The sequence below is a fragment of the Asterias amurensis genome, chromosome 22 (genome assembly GCF_032118995.1).
Source record: "Asterias amurensis chromosome 22, ASM3211899v1".
NCBI lineage: Eukaryota > Metazoa > Echinodermata > Asteroidea > Forcipulatida > Asteriidae > Asterias > Asterias amurensis.
The window spans coordinates 5,919,352-5,939,105 of record NC_092669.1 but is presented as its reverse complement, the minus strand read 5'-3'; the positions used below and the strand labels follow the sequence as shown (position 1 = coordinate 5,939,105).

The 19,754-nt window shown below is 36.7% G+C and overlaps 1 protein-coding gene across 2 annotated transcripts in view; it reads right to left on the bottom strand.

Moving 5' to 3' along the window:
• The window catches only part of LOC139954020 (dynein axonemal intermediate chain 7 homolog), a 44,328-nt gene that overhangs the window by 17,022 nt on the left and 7,552 nt on the right, over positions 1-19,754 (bottom strand). For both annotated transcript variants that reach the window (XM_071953653.1, XM_071953654.1), the window contains exons 2-10: positions 19,209-19,317; positions 15,653-15,744; positions 14,502-14,606; positions 11,689-11,829; positions 10,606-10,752; positions 4,207-4,310; positions 3,416-3,683; positions 2,817-2,928; positions 1,825-1,989 (exon numbers count right to left, since the gene is read on the bottom strand). In XM_071953653.1, coding sequence (XP_071809754.1) covers positions 1,825-1,989; positions 2,817-2,928; positions 3,416-3,683; positions 4,207-4,310; positions 10,606-10,752; positions 11,689-11,829; positions 14,502-14,606; positions 15,653-15,744; positions 19,209-19,317 — 1,243 coding nt within the window. The remainder of the gene's footprint in view (positions 1-1,824; positions 1,990-2,816; positions 2,929-3,415; positions 3,684-4,206; positions 4,311-10,605; positions 10,753-11,688; positions 11,830-14,501; positions 14,607-15,652; positions 15,745-19,208; positions 19,318-19,754) is intronic.

The window sequence follows — 19,754 nt, the reverse complement described above, 5'->3', positions numbered from 1 at the left end:
AATCATTGTTTTATGTCTGTCTGTACAAATGTAGCCAAAGACATGTTGGAATGTGTATGTATTGGGTTGTATCCATGCTAAGTTTCAACAGATAGTAAGGAACATCAATATTACTGTTCAGTCTTGCTATCTGTGCAAAACTAAACAGCAAGCTAAAAGATTCAAAAACTTAAAGGGTCTATGTAACTTTTGTAGGACAAAATACACAATGTCAACAGATTTACACTAAACTTACACAGTTTGAAGAGAATGATAGCAGAAAGCTTCCCTGAAAAAATTATTTTAAGCATTTACAAACGGATTTTCATGACATTGTTTTACTCATTTCTCAAAAACTACAGCACCTCAGTAAGTAATATTTGAAGGGAAGCTTTCCACTATCATTATCTTCAAACCCTGTAAGTTTAATGTAACTCTATGGACATTTTGAAAAAGTACCCAAATCCTTTAATACTATGATTGGTTTCAAGTCAGCACTTCAACCTTGAATTAAACCAGGGTAATTCTTCAAGGTTAGGGTGGAGCAGTGAGTTGATGTTACATGTGGTTTGTTGAGATGACATTTACCAAGGAGTTTAGAGAGTAACTTGTGTATGAGTCAAGCACAGAGGAAGTAGCTAAGTAGTATGCTAATTGAAGAGCTATTGGCAAGGACAGCTGCAACAATGACTTCACATTACTAGCATGACTATGTCATACAGTAAGGAGGATTTGTCACAATGCCGTATCACGCAATAACTACCCATGGGACTGTAAGATCCAAGTCACTGCAGTCAACACTAAGGTAATATCATAGAGTAATTGAATCCATCAAGTAGGATCATGCCAAGTCATGGTAAGGCCACAGATGGGGGACTTCATTCAGCAACACAGGAACTTGTCTATTTGCAATTAACACTATCCTATCTCAACCATAGTCAAATGGACTACAGTTACTTGACAAACCACAGGCAATTACCCTTCATTTCCACCAGATCGACAAGCACAATTAAGGATGGCTTTGCTACATTGGAAATTTCCTTTCTTTAACACATCTGCAAAAGCTCAATCAATCACTATCACACCATTTCTTTGTTTCAAACAAAGAAGTGAGTTCAATGGAAAGGAATGTAACCCATGTTACCATACCCCAAGTAAAAGGTAGAGAGTTTGATTGTGCGTTGACCAACATATCATCAGTCATGTTTACATCTTCTTTTCTTATACAGATAGAGTGGGTTTTAGCAAAAATTCATGTCAAGTTATTCTAAATTTGTACTTTCCAGCCCGTGAAGCTACTTTCTACAAACCTTCAAGAAATACATTTATTTTATATGTTATTGTAAAATCCAGAGAGGATAGATGTCGTTGTAGATTCTTAAACAGCTATTAGTATTAACAATGGCATCTTTAATTATTCAACATGAATTGGGTATCAAATATTTCAGAATCTATTTACTAGAACCAAAGTGTATCTTTACTTGCTGTCATTGTCATATCATCTTTCCTAGACAGGCATGCAACTGTTACTTCACCAAAATACGATGAAATTACAAAATTTAATGATTTTGAAAAGTATTTTTCATGTAAAAACTGAGATTTAAAAAAGAGGAAATCAGCTGATCCAAGGAAAAGTTGCACGCCTGACAACATATTGCACGACAATATATTAATTTAACATTTTCTGGAATAAGGTTATGCACTCTTCATTTGACGTTACTTCTTACAAGTTACATTATTGCCTTACAAGGAAAATGAAGGAGTCATAACTGGGAGCAGTTTGAATCCAGAGTAACAAGAAACTTGGTTTGTTATCTTCAATATAAAGTTTACTACTGTACATACCTTGTGTCATAATCCATGATTTGACTTGTTTAGGTTGTGGTGGTAAAGACAATAGATCCAGATGACTGACTCCTCCTAGGACTTGATATGCTCGGAGGTCTACAGTATCTTCATCTTCTTGATCATACTCTTCTTCTGGCTCATCTTCCTGGTCTTCTTCCAACTCTGTCAACAACAACAACACAAGATGCACACACTTATACAGCAATCTGTTACAGTGTCATTTCATTACAGTATAATTGGGGGGGGGGTTGAACAGAGAACTTGACTAGAATGGAACTTGAACTTCCGACCTCCAGATTAACATGCAAGCGCTTCACTAACTGAGCTATGTACCCCAAATGCTGCAGGTCACTAGTTTTGATCTGGGGTGCCAGTCAGAAGCCATTTAACCTATAACATCTGTAGAGCCAGGGATCACACCCAAGTTCATCATACAACATGGGAATTGGCAGTGGTCTCCATATTTTGTCAGTATCTTTATAGTACGACAGACAATTTATGTAGACAATCAAGGAACTCAATCTCAGCATATGACTATATCAAACCAAGGGTTCTCTACTAAACCTCTTCAGATCTTCCCAAAGTCATTAAACACCTTCATTGAAAATTATCTTGAGTGTCAATGATCTTGGGTAAAGACACTGGACACTAATGTTAGTTGTCAAAGAGCAGTCTTCTCACTTGGTGTATCTCAACATATGCATAAACAAACAAACCTGTGAAATTTTTAACTCAATTGGTCGTCGAAGTTGTGAGATAATAATGGAAGAAAAAACACCCTTGTCACACAAAGTTGCTTTCTTTCAGATGCTTGATTTTGAGGTCTCAAAATCAAATTTGTTGAAAATTACTTCTTCCTCAAAAGCTACGTTACTTTAGAGGGAGCCATTTCTCACAATGTTTTAGATTATTACCAAGTAAGTTTTTGAGTAATTAGTGTAACCTGCAGTGTGAAATACATAATGACAGTAGGGTTTATGTGTACCAACCTGTTTGTGCAGGTTGTTCAGGTTGGGGTGTCTTGGAGGGTGTTGCTGTCGGTTTCTCTTCACCATTTTCACCTTTAGTTTCCTCCTGTACAACTGATGACTCCTCTTCTTTCTGTCATTAAATAACAACAAACACTTACAAGAGTCAGTTAAGGTTGAGATTATAACCAAGTGATACCCCAATCAGAGGAGGTTAGAAAACACAACAATAACTTTGTACCAGGTATTTTCTATTACATGTACATGTAATTTGTGCTAACAGATTTGGCCTGCATTGTACAGTCCTATTTTCAAACAAAAAAGTGTGATGTTGGAGTGGGAGTAATGAAACATCTACAACTACTGTGTGGAATCAACGGACCAAACATGAACAATTAACTACATACAAAGACAGCACCAACAGGGATGCAGGTTGGTTATGATGTGATGGTACGTGAATATGCACATTAATATCGACACATACAATTCTTTGATAAGAACTCATGGGAGGTGGGGAGGGGGGAGGCTACCTACTGTAAGCTAACAATTTTAGAAACCCTGCCATGTCACATTTTCGACCTCTGATTTCTGTCTGTACATGTGTAAAATGAGATACAGACCTGTTTGTCATCAATGTCTTGCCCTTCATCTTCATCTCCAGTCTTAGATGCATCTCCTTTTTCTTCTTTTATCTCTTCCTCATGGGTAGGATGAACCTCTACTGGAGTTATTGGCTTCTTCTTCTTCTGCTTGGCAAGGAATGTTCTACACTGTTGGGAGAAGTGATCATACTGGGTCCTGATCACTCGGACTGCTATATCTGACAGGGCCAACTGTTTGGGCAATTCAAACATGAACTTCTCCTCCTCAAATTCAAATGACTTGAAGCTAAAAGAAAATATAAAAGTACTTTGTTTAAGAAGCATAAAGCTAAGAGCAATGACTTTAAGATCTAACTCAACCGTCCGCTTATCTTATAACTAATACAGGTTGTCTAATCAGATACATTTATATCACTTCTGTGTGTCAAGATGCCTTGACGCAATGAAAATATTTCATGCACTGAAATGTGAACGTTAAATTGAAGCTTTTTTTATAGATTTGAGCACAAACATAAAACCAGCCACTTGGTGTGAACAAGTTACTACGAGGACTAGATTCCTTCCAATAAAAATGTCCCTTCTAAGTGCAACATCATCCGAATATGATAAGATAATACATCATCAATTAAAAAACCCAAAACGCTTTGTTGGTTGTCTCTGTCTTCAACAGATTTTATGACTTCTAGTTAACCATGTATAGCAAATAATTGGAGGAGGCTCAAATTAGATTTGAGACCTAAATTTCAATGAGTACCATTATGTCCTTTGTGCAACTGTAACATTCCATAAAAGTGAGAAAGTAATTGTACCGTGGATTCTTGGTCAGATTTCCCCATAACATGAGAGTGAAATCTCCACTGCTTTTCACCAATTGTAAATTGCCCGTCTCTGTGTCTGCCATTATAGATGCTGCCTGCAAATACAGAATCCGTCAAGATCAACATTAACTTTACTTGTCATGTCATATTTGTTAAAGAGATTAGACACTGGACACTATTGGTAATTGTCAAACACCAGTCTTCTCACTTGGTGTATCTCAACATATTTTATGCATAAAATAACAAACCTGTGAAAACTTGAGCTCAATTGGTCGTCAAAGTTGGGAGATAGCTATGAAAGAAAAAAACACCCTTTAGATGGTTGATTTTGAGACCTCAAATTCTAAATCTGAGGTCTCAAAATCAAATTCGTGGAAAATTACGTCTTTCTCGAAAACTATGTAACTTCAGAGGGAGCCGTTTATCACAATGTTTTATACTATCAACCTCTCCCCATTACTTGTCACCAAGTAAGGTTTTATGCTAATAATTATTTTGAGTAATTACCATTAGTTTCCACTGCCTTTAAGACAAGAAATTTCCAATCATTTGGGATTAAGACAAGATAATAAAGACAGTAACTTTCCATTTTGTTACACAATGCTAGACATTACTGGAATTATTTGTATATAAACCAATACATCACTTACATTTTATTTGAATACATTCATTACTTCAACTATTAACTGCTAAGATCAAACAAGTACAATTTCTTAATGATTTCAAGAATGAAACAAGTAGTGAGATACATAATGGTTATTGTACATGTAGGTGATGTTCTAGAATACTCAAAGAATACTCCTAAATGTATTCTCAATTCCTTGTTTTATCTCTTTCTCATCATAACGGAAGCACTCACGAAGTTAAATTAATCACTGACTCTGAAAGTTTAAACGTTTGTACACTGTGTACTACAATACCCAACATAATTGAACCTCCATTTGAGTTAAAATCACTGACTTGCATACACTACAAACAACCATACTTGATAATGATAATACTGTCACATACATGTAGTATATTTTGCAATTAAGTCAATATGAATTATATTGCAGAGCTGCCAACCGTCCATTTGCATGTTGCAATAGGGAGAATGTGTAAAATCTTAAATCAGGGAGACTTTCAAAATTGTTCATCAGGACATAGAGATAATATTGTTTTATTTTCAAAGACTTTTCTGTAGAATCAGGGAGAGTTGGCAGCTGAGATATTGTATAGTATTGCAATCAACACCCACCATTATTCAAATCCTACTCTTATTATCAGGGCAAATTTGTCTGCATTTTGATGCCTTTACAGCATGGCAAAAAAAAAAAAACTTTTTTTAAACATGAAATCTTTTAAAAGACATTTGACACTATTGGTAATTGTCAAAGACCAGTCTTCTCACATGGTGCATCTCAACAATGCATAAAATAACAAACCTGTGAAAATTTGAGCTCAATTGGTTGCGAGATAGTAATGAAAGAAAAAACACCCTTGTCCCACAAAGTTGTGTGCTTTCAGATGCTGGATTTCGAGACCTTATTTTCTAATTCCGAGGTCTCGAAATCCAATTCGTGAAAACTACCTCCTTCTCAAAAACTACGTTACTTTAGAGGGAGCTGTTTCTCACAATGTTTTATACTATCAACAGCTCTTCATTGCTTGTTACAAAGGTTTTGTGCTATTACTCGTCCCCAAGTAAGGTTTTATGCTAATAACTGTTCTGAGTAATTACCAATAGTGTCCACTGCCTTTAAATGGAAATTTAGCAAGACGGCTTGTTCCAACGATTTCAATGTTTCCACTGTGCGACAACTCTCAAGGGTTTGCTCTTCGTTAAGTACTGCACACATGTATAGTGTATTATTGGTAAACTGCCTTTAGTACACAAACCTGAAATATTAAAGGAACACGTTGCCTTGGATCGGACGAGTTGGTCTATAAAAAGTGTTTGTAACCGGTTTTTTTATAAAATGCATATGGTTGGAAAGATGTTTTAAAAGTAGAATACAATGAACCACACAAGTTTGCCTCGAAACTGCGTGGTTTTCCTTTTACTGTGCAAACTAACACAGTCGGCCATTTATGGGAGTCAACGAGGTACTTCGAAAACCACACAATTTCGAGGCACGTTTGTGTGGATCATTGTATTCTACTTTTACAAAACCTTTCTGCCCATATGCATTTTATAAAAAACGGTTATCAAAGACCAACTCGACCGATCCAAGGCAACGTGTTCCTTTAAGATACACTGCACAATACATTTAAAATAACATTGTAAAATGAAACTGCAACATTTCTGATACTATGATGATAACTCCTACTACATGTGCGTAGGAATAATGCAATACATGAGCCCAGCACCAAGGAAGAAGTATGTAGACAAGAGCTATCCCAAGCAGCAGCAACAGAGGGCAGTACAGGGGTAACCAGTAGTTGTGATGAAGAGCTTTATCAGTGTAGCATAAAGAAGCAATGTCTTGGTGCGATGGCTGACATGGCTGATAGATGAGCAAACCCTACACCAGACAGTACGGGCATACCAACATTCGTTTGTCACCACACAAATGTCCATATGCCAGTACTAACCAGTGCAGGGAAGAAGGAAGAAAAAAGCAAAAAAGGGCTGCCTGGCCTGAAAGAAGTTGACTTTGGAAAACAGTTTTGTGATGAAGCTGAATGAGAAAGTGCATTCAAATCTTACATTGTACTCTACTATTGACTCCGACCTATTCATCCAAAGGGTCTTAAGCCCGGTTCACACTTCCTGCGAATGCGAATGGAAGCGAATTCGACGTGAATTTGATGACACAACTCTGTTTTCGCAGTGAATATTTCGCAAAAGTTGAGCACAGTTCAACTGCTGCGAATCATTTGTTGCGTACATGTATGTCTGACTGACGTCAACATTGGTATCGCGTTCGCATTCGCAGGAAGTATGAACCGGGCTTTACTCGGTAACTACATTCCACCTTAGCATGATATGAAAAATATACAAACCTTGATGAACACAGCAACTGCAGTCATGTACACTTGCACTACATTGTACATTGAAGGACTGATTAGTAATAATGCCATTTAATCTTTGATGACACCCTTCCCTTGAAACCCACAGGGACACACTTCTCTTAAGGAAGAGGGTGGAGTTCATTTCAACACAACTTTATCATTTCCTATCAAATAGTTTGCTGTCAAGATAGAAATTACAGAAAGTGCATTGACTTGCACATTGAAGGATTTGTGACATGTAAATGTCCAACTTGTTAAATCACTAGCGTCCGGTCTATAAAAAATGAAATGTTACCACGGATATTGGATGGTTCCGGGTTGGAATAGACTTTTTATTGACACACATCACTTGTCAGTATTCATGAATTCACATCAGAGTATAACATCTGGACAGACCAATCCAACAATGTGCTGCAATTTCTGGGTACTGCGCCTAGCCCTCTGGTGTTATAGACCGATCCATTGCGTTTTGACCAATCACAACCCAAAAGTCTGACAAAAGTCCGACAGGCATGCACGTATGCTTGGCAAGCGCGGCAGAGTTGTGCAGAATGGCATTGGAGATGCTCACGTGTTCTTGCTCACATGTGCGCCGTGACGGAGCCTAATGAATCAGTCTATTGATGTGAATGAGGTCTGTAAACAACACAAATGGTAGTGACATACCTGAACATGTAATGTAATTGATCTCATAACACTATGATCTACATATATTGTGTACTATGCGCAAGCTTGCACCTTGAATGAGTTACCCTGGCTGCATTCTGTGACTACATACAACAAAATATGTACCTCATTAAGTTTGAATAATATCACTACCTCACTGCAGTTGAGATGGATACAAAGCGTCTAACAAATTACAAGTAAAGATCCTTTCACAAGACCTCTATTGTATAAACCAATTTTGATTTCGAATCATTGAATGTTTTGTGAAATTTGTTTTAATCACCTAGTTTGCTTTTGGTCCCACCAAATACCTCAGTGCACCAACCAGTGAAAAGAACACCTGCACTGCATGACGTGTTGGTATCAATTTACCATCAATGTCCTCATCATTAGGTCAATAATACATTTAATCACAACAAACATGCACATGAAAAATACCTGCACAGTTTTGATCCAGGAATCTGAAAAAGTTGCCATGTATCCACCTCATGTATGAGGGTTGATTTAGAACTCTGAGAATGTACCAGACTAGGCCAACCCAGAACACACTGGACAACAACATTAAAACATGATGATGTACAATATGAGTATTTGATGATGTGAGTCACCTACTTCAGGTGTCTAGGTGGTACAATCTTGAGCTGGATATCTTTTGGATATTCAATCTCTACATTGCTCTAATTAAAATCATAGCTAGAACAACTCTTTCAAGACCCTGGACACTATTGGTTATTGTCAAAGACCGGTCTTCTCACTTGGTGTATCTCAACAATGCATAAAATAACAAACCTGTGAAAATTTGAGCTCATTGGTCGTCAAAGTTGCGAGACAAAAAAGCAAAGAAAAAAACCCTTGTCACACAAAGTTGTGTGCATTCAGACGCTTTATTTCGAGACCTCAAATTCTAAACCTAAGGTCTCGAAATCAAATTTGTGGAAAATTAGTTATTTCTTGAAAGTACTCCACTTCAGAGGGAGCAGTTTCTCACAATGTTTTATATTATCAACCTCTCCCCATTACTTGTTACCAATTAAGGTTTTATGCTAATAAATATTTTGAGTAATTACCAATAGTGTCCACTGCCTTTAAACATTTGGCAACCAGTGGTATGATGTCAGATGCATATATGTAAATTTTTATGTTGCACAAAAAATAATGGAAACCTCACCCTTTCAATAACGTGCATTATAGCGTAACAGGTTAGCAAATCTTTCAAATAAAATGAATTTATCGTAAAATATTACAGCAGATCCAAATTAATAAGTTTGAAACATGATTGCTATTTACTAGGAGCAAATGATTACATTCGTTCACGTATCATTCATATAAGCATTAACATTGCATTAAAAAACGAACGCAAGGCAAAGAGAACACATTCTATTGGTTGAGTTGCTCCACGCAGAATACGCCCACGCTTCTTCAACCAATGGAGGGCGTGCATTTTAAACATTCTTGTTTACGTTCTCATTACCAGGGCCTGTGTGATCGGGCCTTAACTATGCAAAACAGTTTCTATAGACTGTGCAAGTCTTGCGCGTATTTAAACATTTTTGGGACCTTTTTGATCCCGCGTACATTGCGTTAACAAAACTTGCGCACAATGACAGGTTCCAATGTTTGAAAACACGCAAGACTTGCACAGTTTCTAGGTGAGTAACAACTATTTTGTTCATAAAAATTCATTGAGATCTGATATATTTGCAGACTGTTTTTTACTGAGCTTAATATGAAAAAAAAATTGCAAAGACACCATATTTCACACATTATTATGTTTTTGTTTTAAATGCTAACAGAAGGAATAGGCACATAAACATGCAATACTAACGGTCCTACTGTTCACAATGTTATGGTCAAATCAATATAACAAAAGTTTGTTAGTCTTTAAAAAAGCTTGGGCTATGTACAATGTATTTGCGAAGCAAACCTTTTGATAAAGACGCGTTAGACAGTTAGGGAGGCAATGTAGTAAATGTAATGAATGCATCACTTCATAGCTGCAGGTACTACATTGTGTACGTGTACTGCCTCAATCTATTTATTAAGCTTCTGTCATGTCCGTCAGACCTGCCAACATTGCATCTTGCAATCAGAGAGAATTCAAACAACTATCAGGGAGATATTTAGAATTACATTCAATACAATAGGCAAAAAGTTTCCATAACCAGGGAGACTTTCAAATTTTTCATCAGAAAGATTGGTTTATTTTCAGGGAACTTTCATCAGAATCAGGAACAGTTGGTACATGTAGCTCTGCCGTCGATTTCACCAAACTCATCCTAACTTGTGATTAATCCTAGGACTTAGGACGTGTTCAGTTCCGTATGCTTATATGTTAGGACACACTGAACCCATCCTAAGTTAGGACTGGTTATCCGTCCTAACTCGAGTTAGGATTGATCCTAGCGTTTCGTGAAATCGGCTGCTTGGCCGCTGGTGCAGGAATATTATTTTAAGAATCAAACAAATAAGGAAGCTTTAATTTATTAAGTTAGCTAGAGCATTGTTAGCAGCGGGTTTGTGTACAGACCTGATACTTCACAGAGGCAACGAAGGCGATTGCCTCCGTGTCCCCTGGTCATTGCCTTGGTGCCCTTGAAATGCTCCAGTACAAATTTACAATTTCCTCATAGGGTGCCCTTTACCAAGAAGAAAACGCCTTGGTGCCCTTGCCCTTTCTAAAATGAAGCATACAGCCCTGCATGTATAATGTTAGTTTATGATCCTACATACCTTGAGTAATAGTACAGTAGATGCATCTAGCTTACTACTCAGTAAGTGTTGTAACTCAGACTTAGTCTCTCTATAACGCTCTGCTTCTTGCTCACTAAGATCCTTCTCAGGTGTTTCTTCAAGCAAGTAGTCCAACTCAGATAACAACTAGAGAAAGACGACAAGCATCAAATATCAGTTGCTTAACCCATTGGTGCACAAGGCGGTCGTTAGCGACCACCAAAAGCACCTCAAATTAGACTTTTATAAACATTAACTTAAAATCTACGACCCCCCAAAAACCGCCCTCAATCAATTTTTAGAGTGAGTGTTTAGCTTTCGTTTGGTGTGATGTTCAACTGGGGGTGTTATTTTAAATGTTAAGAACAGCTCTCCATTGCTTGTTACCAAGTAAGTTTTTATGCTAATAATTAGTTTGAGTAATTACCAATAGTGTCCACTGCCTTTAAGGGCACATGGGTCATGGCTAGATTCGAACACACACCTTGATGACTCAGTTCCCATGCACTAGACCACTATACCACAAGACACAATAAAATATACTTAACAAACCTTGGCACCACAGAATAACACCACAATTTGCAGTAGTTACAGAAATCACATGAAGTATATAATAAGCAACCTTACCAACCTAAACAACTATCCATCAAATCAGCATCAACTGTGACATGTTCTTACGTCTCACTAACCGGAAGGCTAATTACTGCACAGCCAAATTTTAATACCCTTCACAAAAGTGAGCAGTGCTCACCAAATTATGATGCTCACCCAATCACAATTCATTTCCCCCAGAAACATATATTTTTATTTGGCAGGCATTTCAAAAGTGTATAGGTTTATTTTAGACACCCTGTATTTGTTCAATTTTCACAAGTGTAGTCAAATTGTGACTTGTACATGTATCACTTTCTCACCTTTAGCTCTGTAAGAAAGTTTGCATATTACGCTAAACCTCCTTCTGATTATGTGACAAGGCCCTTGTTTTTTTGCAATGTTAACTTGTCTTTCATAGCTCATAGTTATTCATATCATACATTGCATAAAAGTGAGTAGGTACTGCACAACAATTCAAAATGTACTTACAGCCAATGTCTGTTTACTCTCTTTAATGACTGCATCAATATTGTTGCTGTTAATGTCTTCATGCCATAGATTAATATAGGTATTAACCTCAGCAGCAATAGTAGGATCTGGAGTGCCATCACAGCGCATGTAACGCTCCCACTGTACCAAAAACAACCACACCATACAAACATTAAGGATGAAACATATTAGAGCAGGGTCTTAAAAGACACTGGACACTATTGGTAATTGTCAAAGACCAGACTTCTCACTTGCTGTATCTCAACATATGCATTTAAGATAACAAACCTGTGAAAATTTTTGGCTAAATTGGTTGTCGAAGTTGCAAGATAATAATGAAAGAAAAAACACCCTTGTCACACAAACTTGTGTGCTTTCAGATGCTCGATTTCGAGACCTTAAAGTCTTACCTGAGGTCTCAAAATCAAATTTGTGGAAAATTACTTCTTTCTCGAAAACTATGTTACTTCAGAGAGAGCCATTTCTCACAAGGTTTTATACTATTAACATTACTCCCCATTACTCGTTACTAAGTAAGGTTTTATGCCAATAATTATTTTGAGTAATTACCAATAGTGTCCACTGCCTTAAATACAGAATGTTACATTATACATAAAGGTTTACAAGCTCTCTACTCATAAAAAAACAGAGGATGTGTCCCATAAAGGGATACATGTAATTGTTTGTTATGCAACTTTACGCCTTCGAAAAACATTCGGGTTTCAGACAGGCGATCTTACATGAAGTGTAATTTGGATGGAGAAAAAAATAATACAAAAAGACAAGAAAAAACTTGGCAAACAAAAATAGCAGGTCACTTTTGTTCATAGATTACTGAGCATAAAATATAAAAAATGTATGTGCTTAAATGTAGTACAATTGTAAATAGGGTATTCCAGGGCCAACATCAGACATAAGTTTTGCAATGCGTTATTTGAATGAAAAAGACAAGTCCAAAAATGGGGAGTTACATGTACATATAACAATATTGGGAGCCATACGCAGAAAAGCCTCCATGCTATAATAGCTGACTGGAGATGAAAAAGAAGGCTTCCGAATATAGCATTCAGTTACCGTTCTTCTAATTACAACGTTCAATAACTAAAAATTTACATTTAGGTTCTGCTATGACAAGATCACAGTCTGAAACCATGGCGCTAAAGAGTCGTTCAAAATTACTGAAACAATGTCTCTATTGCTCTATGGACCTCTAGCACATCCAGATGTCAAACTTTTGATGTACTTCACTCAATAATTTGGTTTGTTTCAACTCTAGAGTACCTGCCTGAACCAGGTGTTATAGGCAATCAGTTCTAGACAATCTCCAATAATAATTTGGGTTGTTTTAACTCTAGAGTACCTGCCTTAACCAGGTGTTATAGGCAACCAGTTCTAGACAATCTCTAATAATAATTTGGGTTGTTTTAACTCTAGAGTACCTGCCTTAACCAGGTGTTATAGGCAACCAGTTCTAGACAATCTCTAATAATAATTTGGGTTGTTTTAACTCTAGAGTACCTGCCTTAACCAGGTGTTATAGGCAACCAGTTCTAGACAATCTCTAATAATAATTTGGGTTGTTTTAACTCTAGAGTACCTGCCTTAACCAGGTGTTATAGGCAACCAGTTCTAGACAATCTCTAATAATAATTTGGGTTGTTTTAACTCTAGAGTACCTGCCTTAACCAGGTGTTATAGGCAACCAGTTCTAGACAATCTCTAATAATAATTTGGGTTGTTTTAACTCTAGAGTACCTGCCTTAACCAGGTGTTATAGGCAACCAGTTCTAGACAATCTCTAATAATAATTTGGGTTGTTTTAACTCTAGAGTACCTGCCTTAACCAGGTGTTATAGGCAACCAGTTCTAGACAATCTCTAATAATAATTTGGGTTGTTTTAACTCTAGAGTACCTGCCTTAACCAGGTGTTATAGGCAACCAGTTCTAGACAATCTCTAATAATAATTTGGGTTGTTTTAACTCTAGAGTACCTGCCTGAACCAGGTGTTATAGGCAACCAGTTCTAGACAATCTCTAATAATAATTTGGGTTGTTTTAACTCTAGAGTACCTGCCTTAACCAGGTGTTATAGGCAACCAGTTCTAGACAATCTCTAATAATAATTTGGTTTGTTTTAACTCTAGAGTACCTGCCTTAACCAGGTGTTATAGGCAACCAGTTCTAGACAATCTCTAATAATAATTTGGGTTGTTTTAACTCTAGAGTACCTGCCTTAACCAGGTGTTATAGGCAACCAGTTCTAGACAATCTCTAATAATAATTTGGTTTGTTTTAACTCTAGAGTACCTGCCTTAACCAGGTGTTATAGGCAACCAGTTCTAGACAATCTCCAATAATAATTTGGTTTGTTTCAACTCTAGAGTACCTACATGAACAAGGTGTTATAGGCAACCAGTTCTAGGTGTTATAGGCAACCAGTTCTAGACAATCTCCAATAATAATTTGGGTTGTTTCAACTCTAGCGTACCTACATGAACAAGGTGTTATAGGCAACCAATAAGAAAAGACACCCACATTACAATTTGCACAAACACATGTAATTTTCTTCATGATAATAAAACATCATTAGAAAAATTACTCCTGATCTATGAAAGTGTCCTTTTTGCGTACCTCCAGTTGCCTGTACAAGTTACTCATACGACAAGGCATCAAATCTTACAATACTGAACATTGCAAAAGTGGTAGGTGTTAAAACTATGTAAAAAGGGTTAATTTTTGTTGAGTTTGTGGCTTTATAGATGGAGCTACATGCAATCATAGTGTGATAACCTGATAAAACACCTTGGCTTACCTTGGCTTTAGCTCGTCTCTCATCATCAATGTTAACCAGAGCAATATCATTACCCTCCAAGATAGATATCAACTCACTCACTTCAGTGGCATGGCGCTGACTCTCCTGAAAAATATAAAACAAATACATTCATATTACATGACAATGTTCACAACATTTAACAGCCTAATCAAATATCCACCAACAGCTATCAGGGGTTCATATTGTAGAAAAGAGCTCAACTTGTTTAGCCACAATGGTTCGTTGGGACAAGATAAGACTCCAATCCAACTTACGTTCTACCCAGTAGGTTGCTTCGTATGATTGTGTGTATAATTGACTTACCCGTTAAAGTGTGATCCTGACTGCTGCAGACCTAGTGACTGAATGGACCAGTTACTCAGTACTCAGGGTGCTATATACACAATGTCATCACGACATAACCAACTCAGATAACTTCCTTCCTCTAGAAATTAACTTCAATGTCACATGGGATACACTCGTCAGACTTTAACTTCTGCCTTCCTGTCCCACCAGTTTACTCAGCAAATCACAGTTTCTTTGTCTTATGGGATTTAACAGGCAAATTTTACCATGTAGGAAGGAAGAAATTTATTGCACCTTAATGTCCATCCACTTTGTTCCTCTGTGAAATGGTTCTACATGTTTTTCTTTAGACAAAGTTTTTAACAGGAAATTGTCAAATTACCTTGCCATTCTGATAACACTGAGTGTTTTTTTTTTATCAAACTGACCACAGGTCCAGAATGTTAGTTTATTTACCAATAACTAAAATAGAAACAAAGTCACCATGCTTGTACATTTATTCAATGGTGTGGCAGAGTAAAACGTTTTTGCAAACTGATTTAAATTATTTCACTTTGTGGGAATTTTGTTAGGCTTTTTATAGTATCTCTAATGCTTCATATTTTATACACTACAGTAATGCAGAATTTGTGAGTAAGTTGCAACGGTATTTTGTATGTTTTAAAGATTGGATTCCTACAGATGGTGTACTCATTGACCATATATTTGAGGCCATAAGAAGGCAAAGATGTTTGCAAGTATAGACCACAGCAGCAAGTAGCCCCAGCAGCAAATAGTGTCCTTGATTGTGCAAGTGTATTTATAGGCTTGAATGATAGTGTGCATGTTCACATCATAGTACTTACAGCAGCTTCTATTCTTTGTCGTTCTTCTCGTTCAATTCGTTCTCTTTCCAATCTTTCTTTTTCTTCTTGTTCAGCTTTGATTCGTGCATCTTCTATTCAAATTAAACCACACACAAAAACATTCATGTTTAAAATCATTGCTGCCCATTATCTTACTACTGACAATATGGGTTTCAAACCTGTGTGATGTACACTGCTTGTAATAAGAGACTGTAGGAAAGGATTTAACCTTCAAGACAGATTAAAGAACAAGCTCATTGGGGAGTTACTCATCTTCAGAGAATTGATTTCTGACAGGTTATAATCTGACTCTGACTTACTTTGGCAGGTTGGGGAATAATGACGTCCCATTGCCACACACTTTTTCCCTTAATTTCTTTGGGTTAAAAGCTGACTCACTGTTGATTGCTAAAAATGATATAACAACAGTTGATTTGCAAGTGTGTACTATGTGTATGCATGGCGATAGGAGTGATTTGTATTGGCAGTTGGTGAATTGTGCTGGTCCCCTGAGCCACTTACATTTGGTCCAGTTACTTCACTGAACAGCTGAATCACAATAAGCATTTTGCTGATTCACAGTTATCAAGCAATAGTGTCCAATCTGTACTTGCCAACCATCTCAAATCTTCCTCTAAAGCTCCACTTTATCTATAGTAGGCACATGTATGTAATGTGGGGTGGACACTAAGGCTAACATTTAATATTTGTATACAACCAACAAAAACACCTGCAAATTGAGAGAATCAAACCATTAAGAAAGTTTTCTCAATGGACATCCTGCCTACCTCTAGCAGTTGCTTACATTTCAGTAAAGTAAGTACTGCAACGTATCCCTAACTCCTACATTAGCATACATTAAGCTGCAAGAAGTTTGTATCCTTCCCTCAGAGCCATATATGTACATGAAACCCTTCAATGCCCTTTATTTTTAGGGGTTGAATAAAATATACGTTCAAAGAGCTATCCACGAACAATGTATCAAGGTCAGCTATGAACTTCTACAAAGATCAAAATGTAAAACTTCAAGAGTGAACTTTTGTTTTTGAAAAGCTTTTTGATAAACTATGTAGACCTTCTGTAATTCTGGACAATTGGATAAGCATGGTTGCAGTATGAAAGTTTAGGGGAAATCTTTGGTTAACAATCTTAAGTAGCAGTATTTCCAGATTAATTTAATTGATTAAAATCAATCTATTGAGCAGGATATGCTTTATCTACACCGCGCCATAACCCTAACCATGCTCTTTAACCCATCCAAATCAAACTTCATGTTTTGTTTTATCCTGAGGACTGCACTGATACACTCTTGTCCTATAAAAGCTACGTATGCAATCAGGGCTTGACGTGTTCAAATTCATCTTAAAAGGTCTACTTTTTTCTAACACAAAACACAATTTCAACAGAGTACACAGTTAGAAGACAATGATAGTAGAAAGCTAAGCTTCCCTTAAAATATTACTTACTGAGTAGTGGCGTAACCAGAGGGGGGGCAGGGGGGGCCGGCGCCCCCCCCCCCCACTCAGAACCCTTGCCCCCCTCTCTTGCCCCCCCATATGAAATCAGAGAAAAGTATAATCTTATAGGCCTAGTATATAAATCGTTTAAGGCTGCATAAAATGCTGCCATAAAAAGGAAAACTTTTATTCATATCAGTAAGCCCTATGTGGACTATGAAAAATGCATGGAAATGCGCGCGCGATCGTATTGGCGGTAAATGTTTGTTGTGGTTTTGCGGTTACAGAGAGTGCAGGATGTGACAAAGTTCTGTTAAATACGTGGTGGTCTGAACGCAGACCAATAGCTCCCGGTAACACAACTTAGTCAGATCATGGAGGTAGAAATTGGTCAGATGCACTACAGAGAAAGTTACCACAGCAAAATGGCCAGCGAAAAAGGTTGCTTTAAAGACCATTTCTTCTCCTTTGAAGAAAGCGGTGCAATTGAGAGGTAGGCCTATTTTAAATATCCGTTTCATAACTAAAATGTGATTATTAAACACCCACAATTTCAATCCTGTATTTTTAAAAAAAATTGTTTGATGGCTTACACTTATTACAATAGGGCCGAGTAAAAAAAAGAAACATGTTTAGTGTCTGGGTTTCTCAAAAAAAGGAAGGAGGAGGGGCTTTTTAATTTTTTATTTCAAGATGGCCGCCATGAATGTCAAATATCAATTGTTTTTTTCTGCTGCTGAATTACACAAAACATTAATGAAACAGTTTGGTCAAAGCATTCAGACAAGACATTAAGTTTTTTTGTTTTTTTGCTGAGATCTATTAAAATAACACCTTTTCAAAAACAAAAAAAATTTGCATAAAAAAAACTTAAGAAAAAAAAAAAGGAGGTGTCCTGTAAAAAGGAAGCGGGCGGGGACGCTAAACATTTCTATTTTTCTATTTTTACTTGGCCTAATATTATTATGTTTTGGGTATTTACACACCCACAGAGCCTATTTGAGAATGCTGTGTACAACTCTAAATTGGTAAATGGTGATCACAGTTGGTAATTTAATCCTTTTATACAGTCGAAAAGTTTGATCTTATACAAAATGAAAAGTTCTCTAAGATTTTGTTGTTTTCGCAATCTTTTGTTACTTGCTGACTATGTAGACTGTTTTAGAACTGCATTGGTGTGTATCAACTATATCAGTTAACATTTTTAATAATAATCTTGCACTTCTTCGGCCCCCCCCCCCCCCCAAATATAATCATTACCCCCACTTGCCCCACCAAATGAAAATGTCTAGTTACGTTGCTGTTACTGAGGTGCTGTAGTTTTTTTAGAAATGAGTAAAACAATTAATGTCACAAAAATAATTTTCGTCTCAGTTTTAGCATGTAAAAACGTATTAACCAGTAATGATGTTATGGTATATTATCATGAGTTTTTATATGCTAAAATAATTTTCATCTCACGAAGACGAACATTATTTTAAAACTCGTTTTACTAATTTATCAAAAACTACATACATGTACATGTTTATAGCACCTCAATAAGTAATATAACTTCAATACAAATATGTGGGCATTTTGAAAAAAAGTACCTGGCTCCTTTAAAGGGTCTATGTAACTTTTGTAGGACAAAAAACACAATGTCCACAGATTTACACTAAACTTACAGTTTGAAGATAATGATAGTAGAAAGCTTCCCTGAAAATATTACACGCTGAGGTGCTGTAGTTTTGGGGAAATGAGTAAAACAATGTCATGAAAATAATTTTTGTCTCATGAGACGAAAATTATTTTAATCATTTCAAACGTATTTTCATGACATTGTTTTACTCATTTCTCAAAAACTACAACAGCTCAGTAAGTAATATTTGAAGGGAAGCTTTCCACTATCATTATCTTCAAACCCTGTAAGTTTAATGTGTAAATCTATGGACATTTTGAAAAGGTACCCAAATCCTTTAACTGTGTATAATCACAATTGCAATACTGATAAACAGTAGCAATTATCTTCAATATGATGGCATCCACACCCTGTGATACAAGCAATGTGTTACAATCCCATTTGCATTTAAGGTTAGCAGTTACATTAAAATTATTCATACCTTCCTCTTTAGCTTTAAGCTCCAATTCTTCTTTCTTGAGTCGTTCTTTGTCTGCCTTGCTCAATTTTCCCTTCTTTCCTTTAGCACTCTTTGCTGGGGACTTTGGAGGCTAAAACAAAATTTAGGACAGAAGAGTTAGATTATCTTCTTCATAAATTGTTTTAAAAATTTGTTAAACAATCAGAATCACAGGCTTGAGAACAAAATGTTGTTCTCCTAAAATAGCAGCAACATTCTCTTAGACCATGAAGAATTGTGATGTGATTTTCAATATAACTAAGAGTAAATCACACATAAGTATCACCTGACCACTTGTTTGACTCGTACACCATCTGTCCAAATGCCCACCAGTTCAATCAGTGCTAGTACAGTATAAAGCCAATGTGTAACCACAGCTCTGGTAGTACATTCCAGTACTGTATTTGTGTGCTGAGCTCCTTTGTGTTAAGAAAGCTTCTACCTCTCTCACTAATTCCTACTTCTATAAACCCTAGAGCAAGGCTTACACTATACTAGCTGCACCAATAGTTTAAATCAAACTCCATC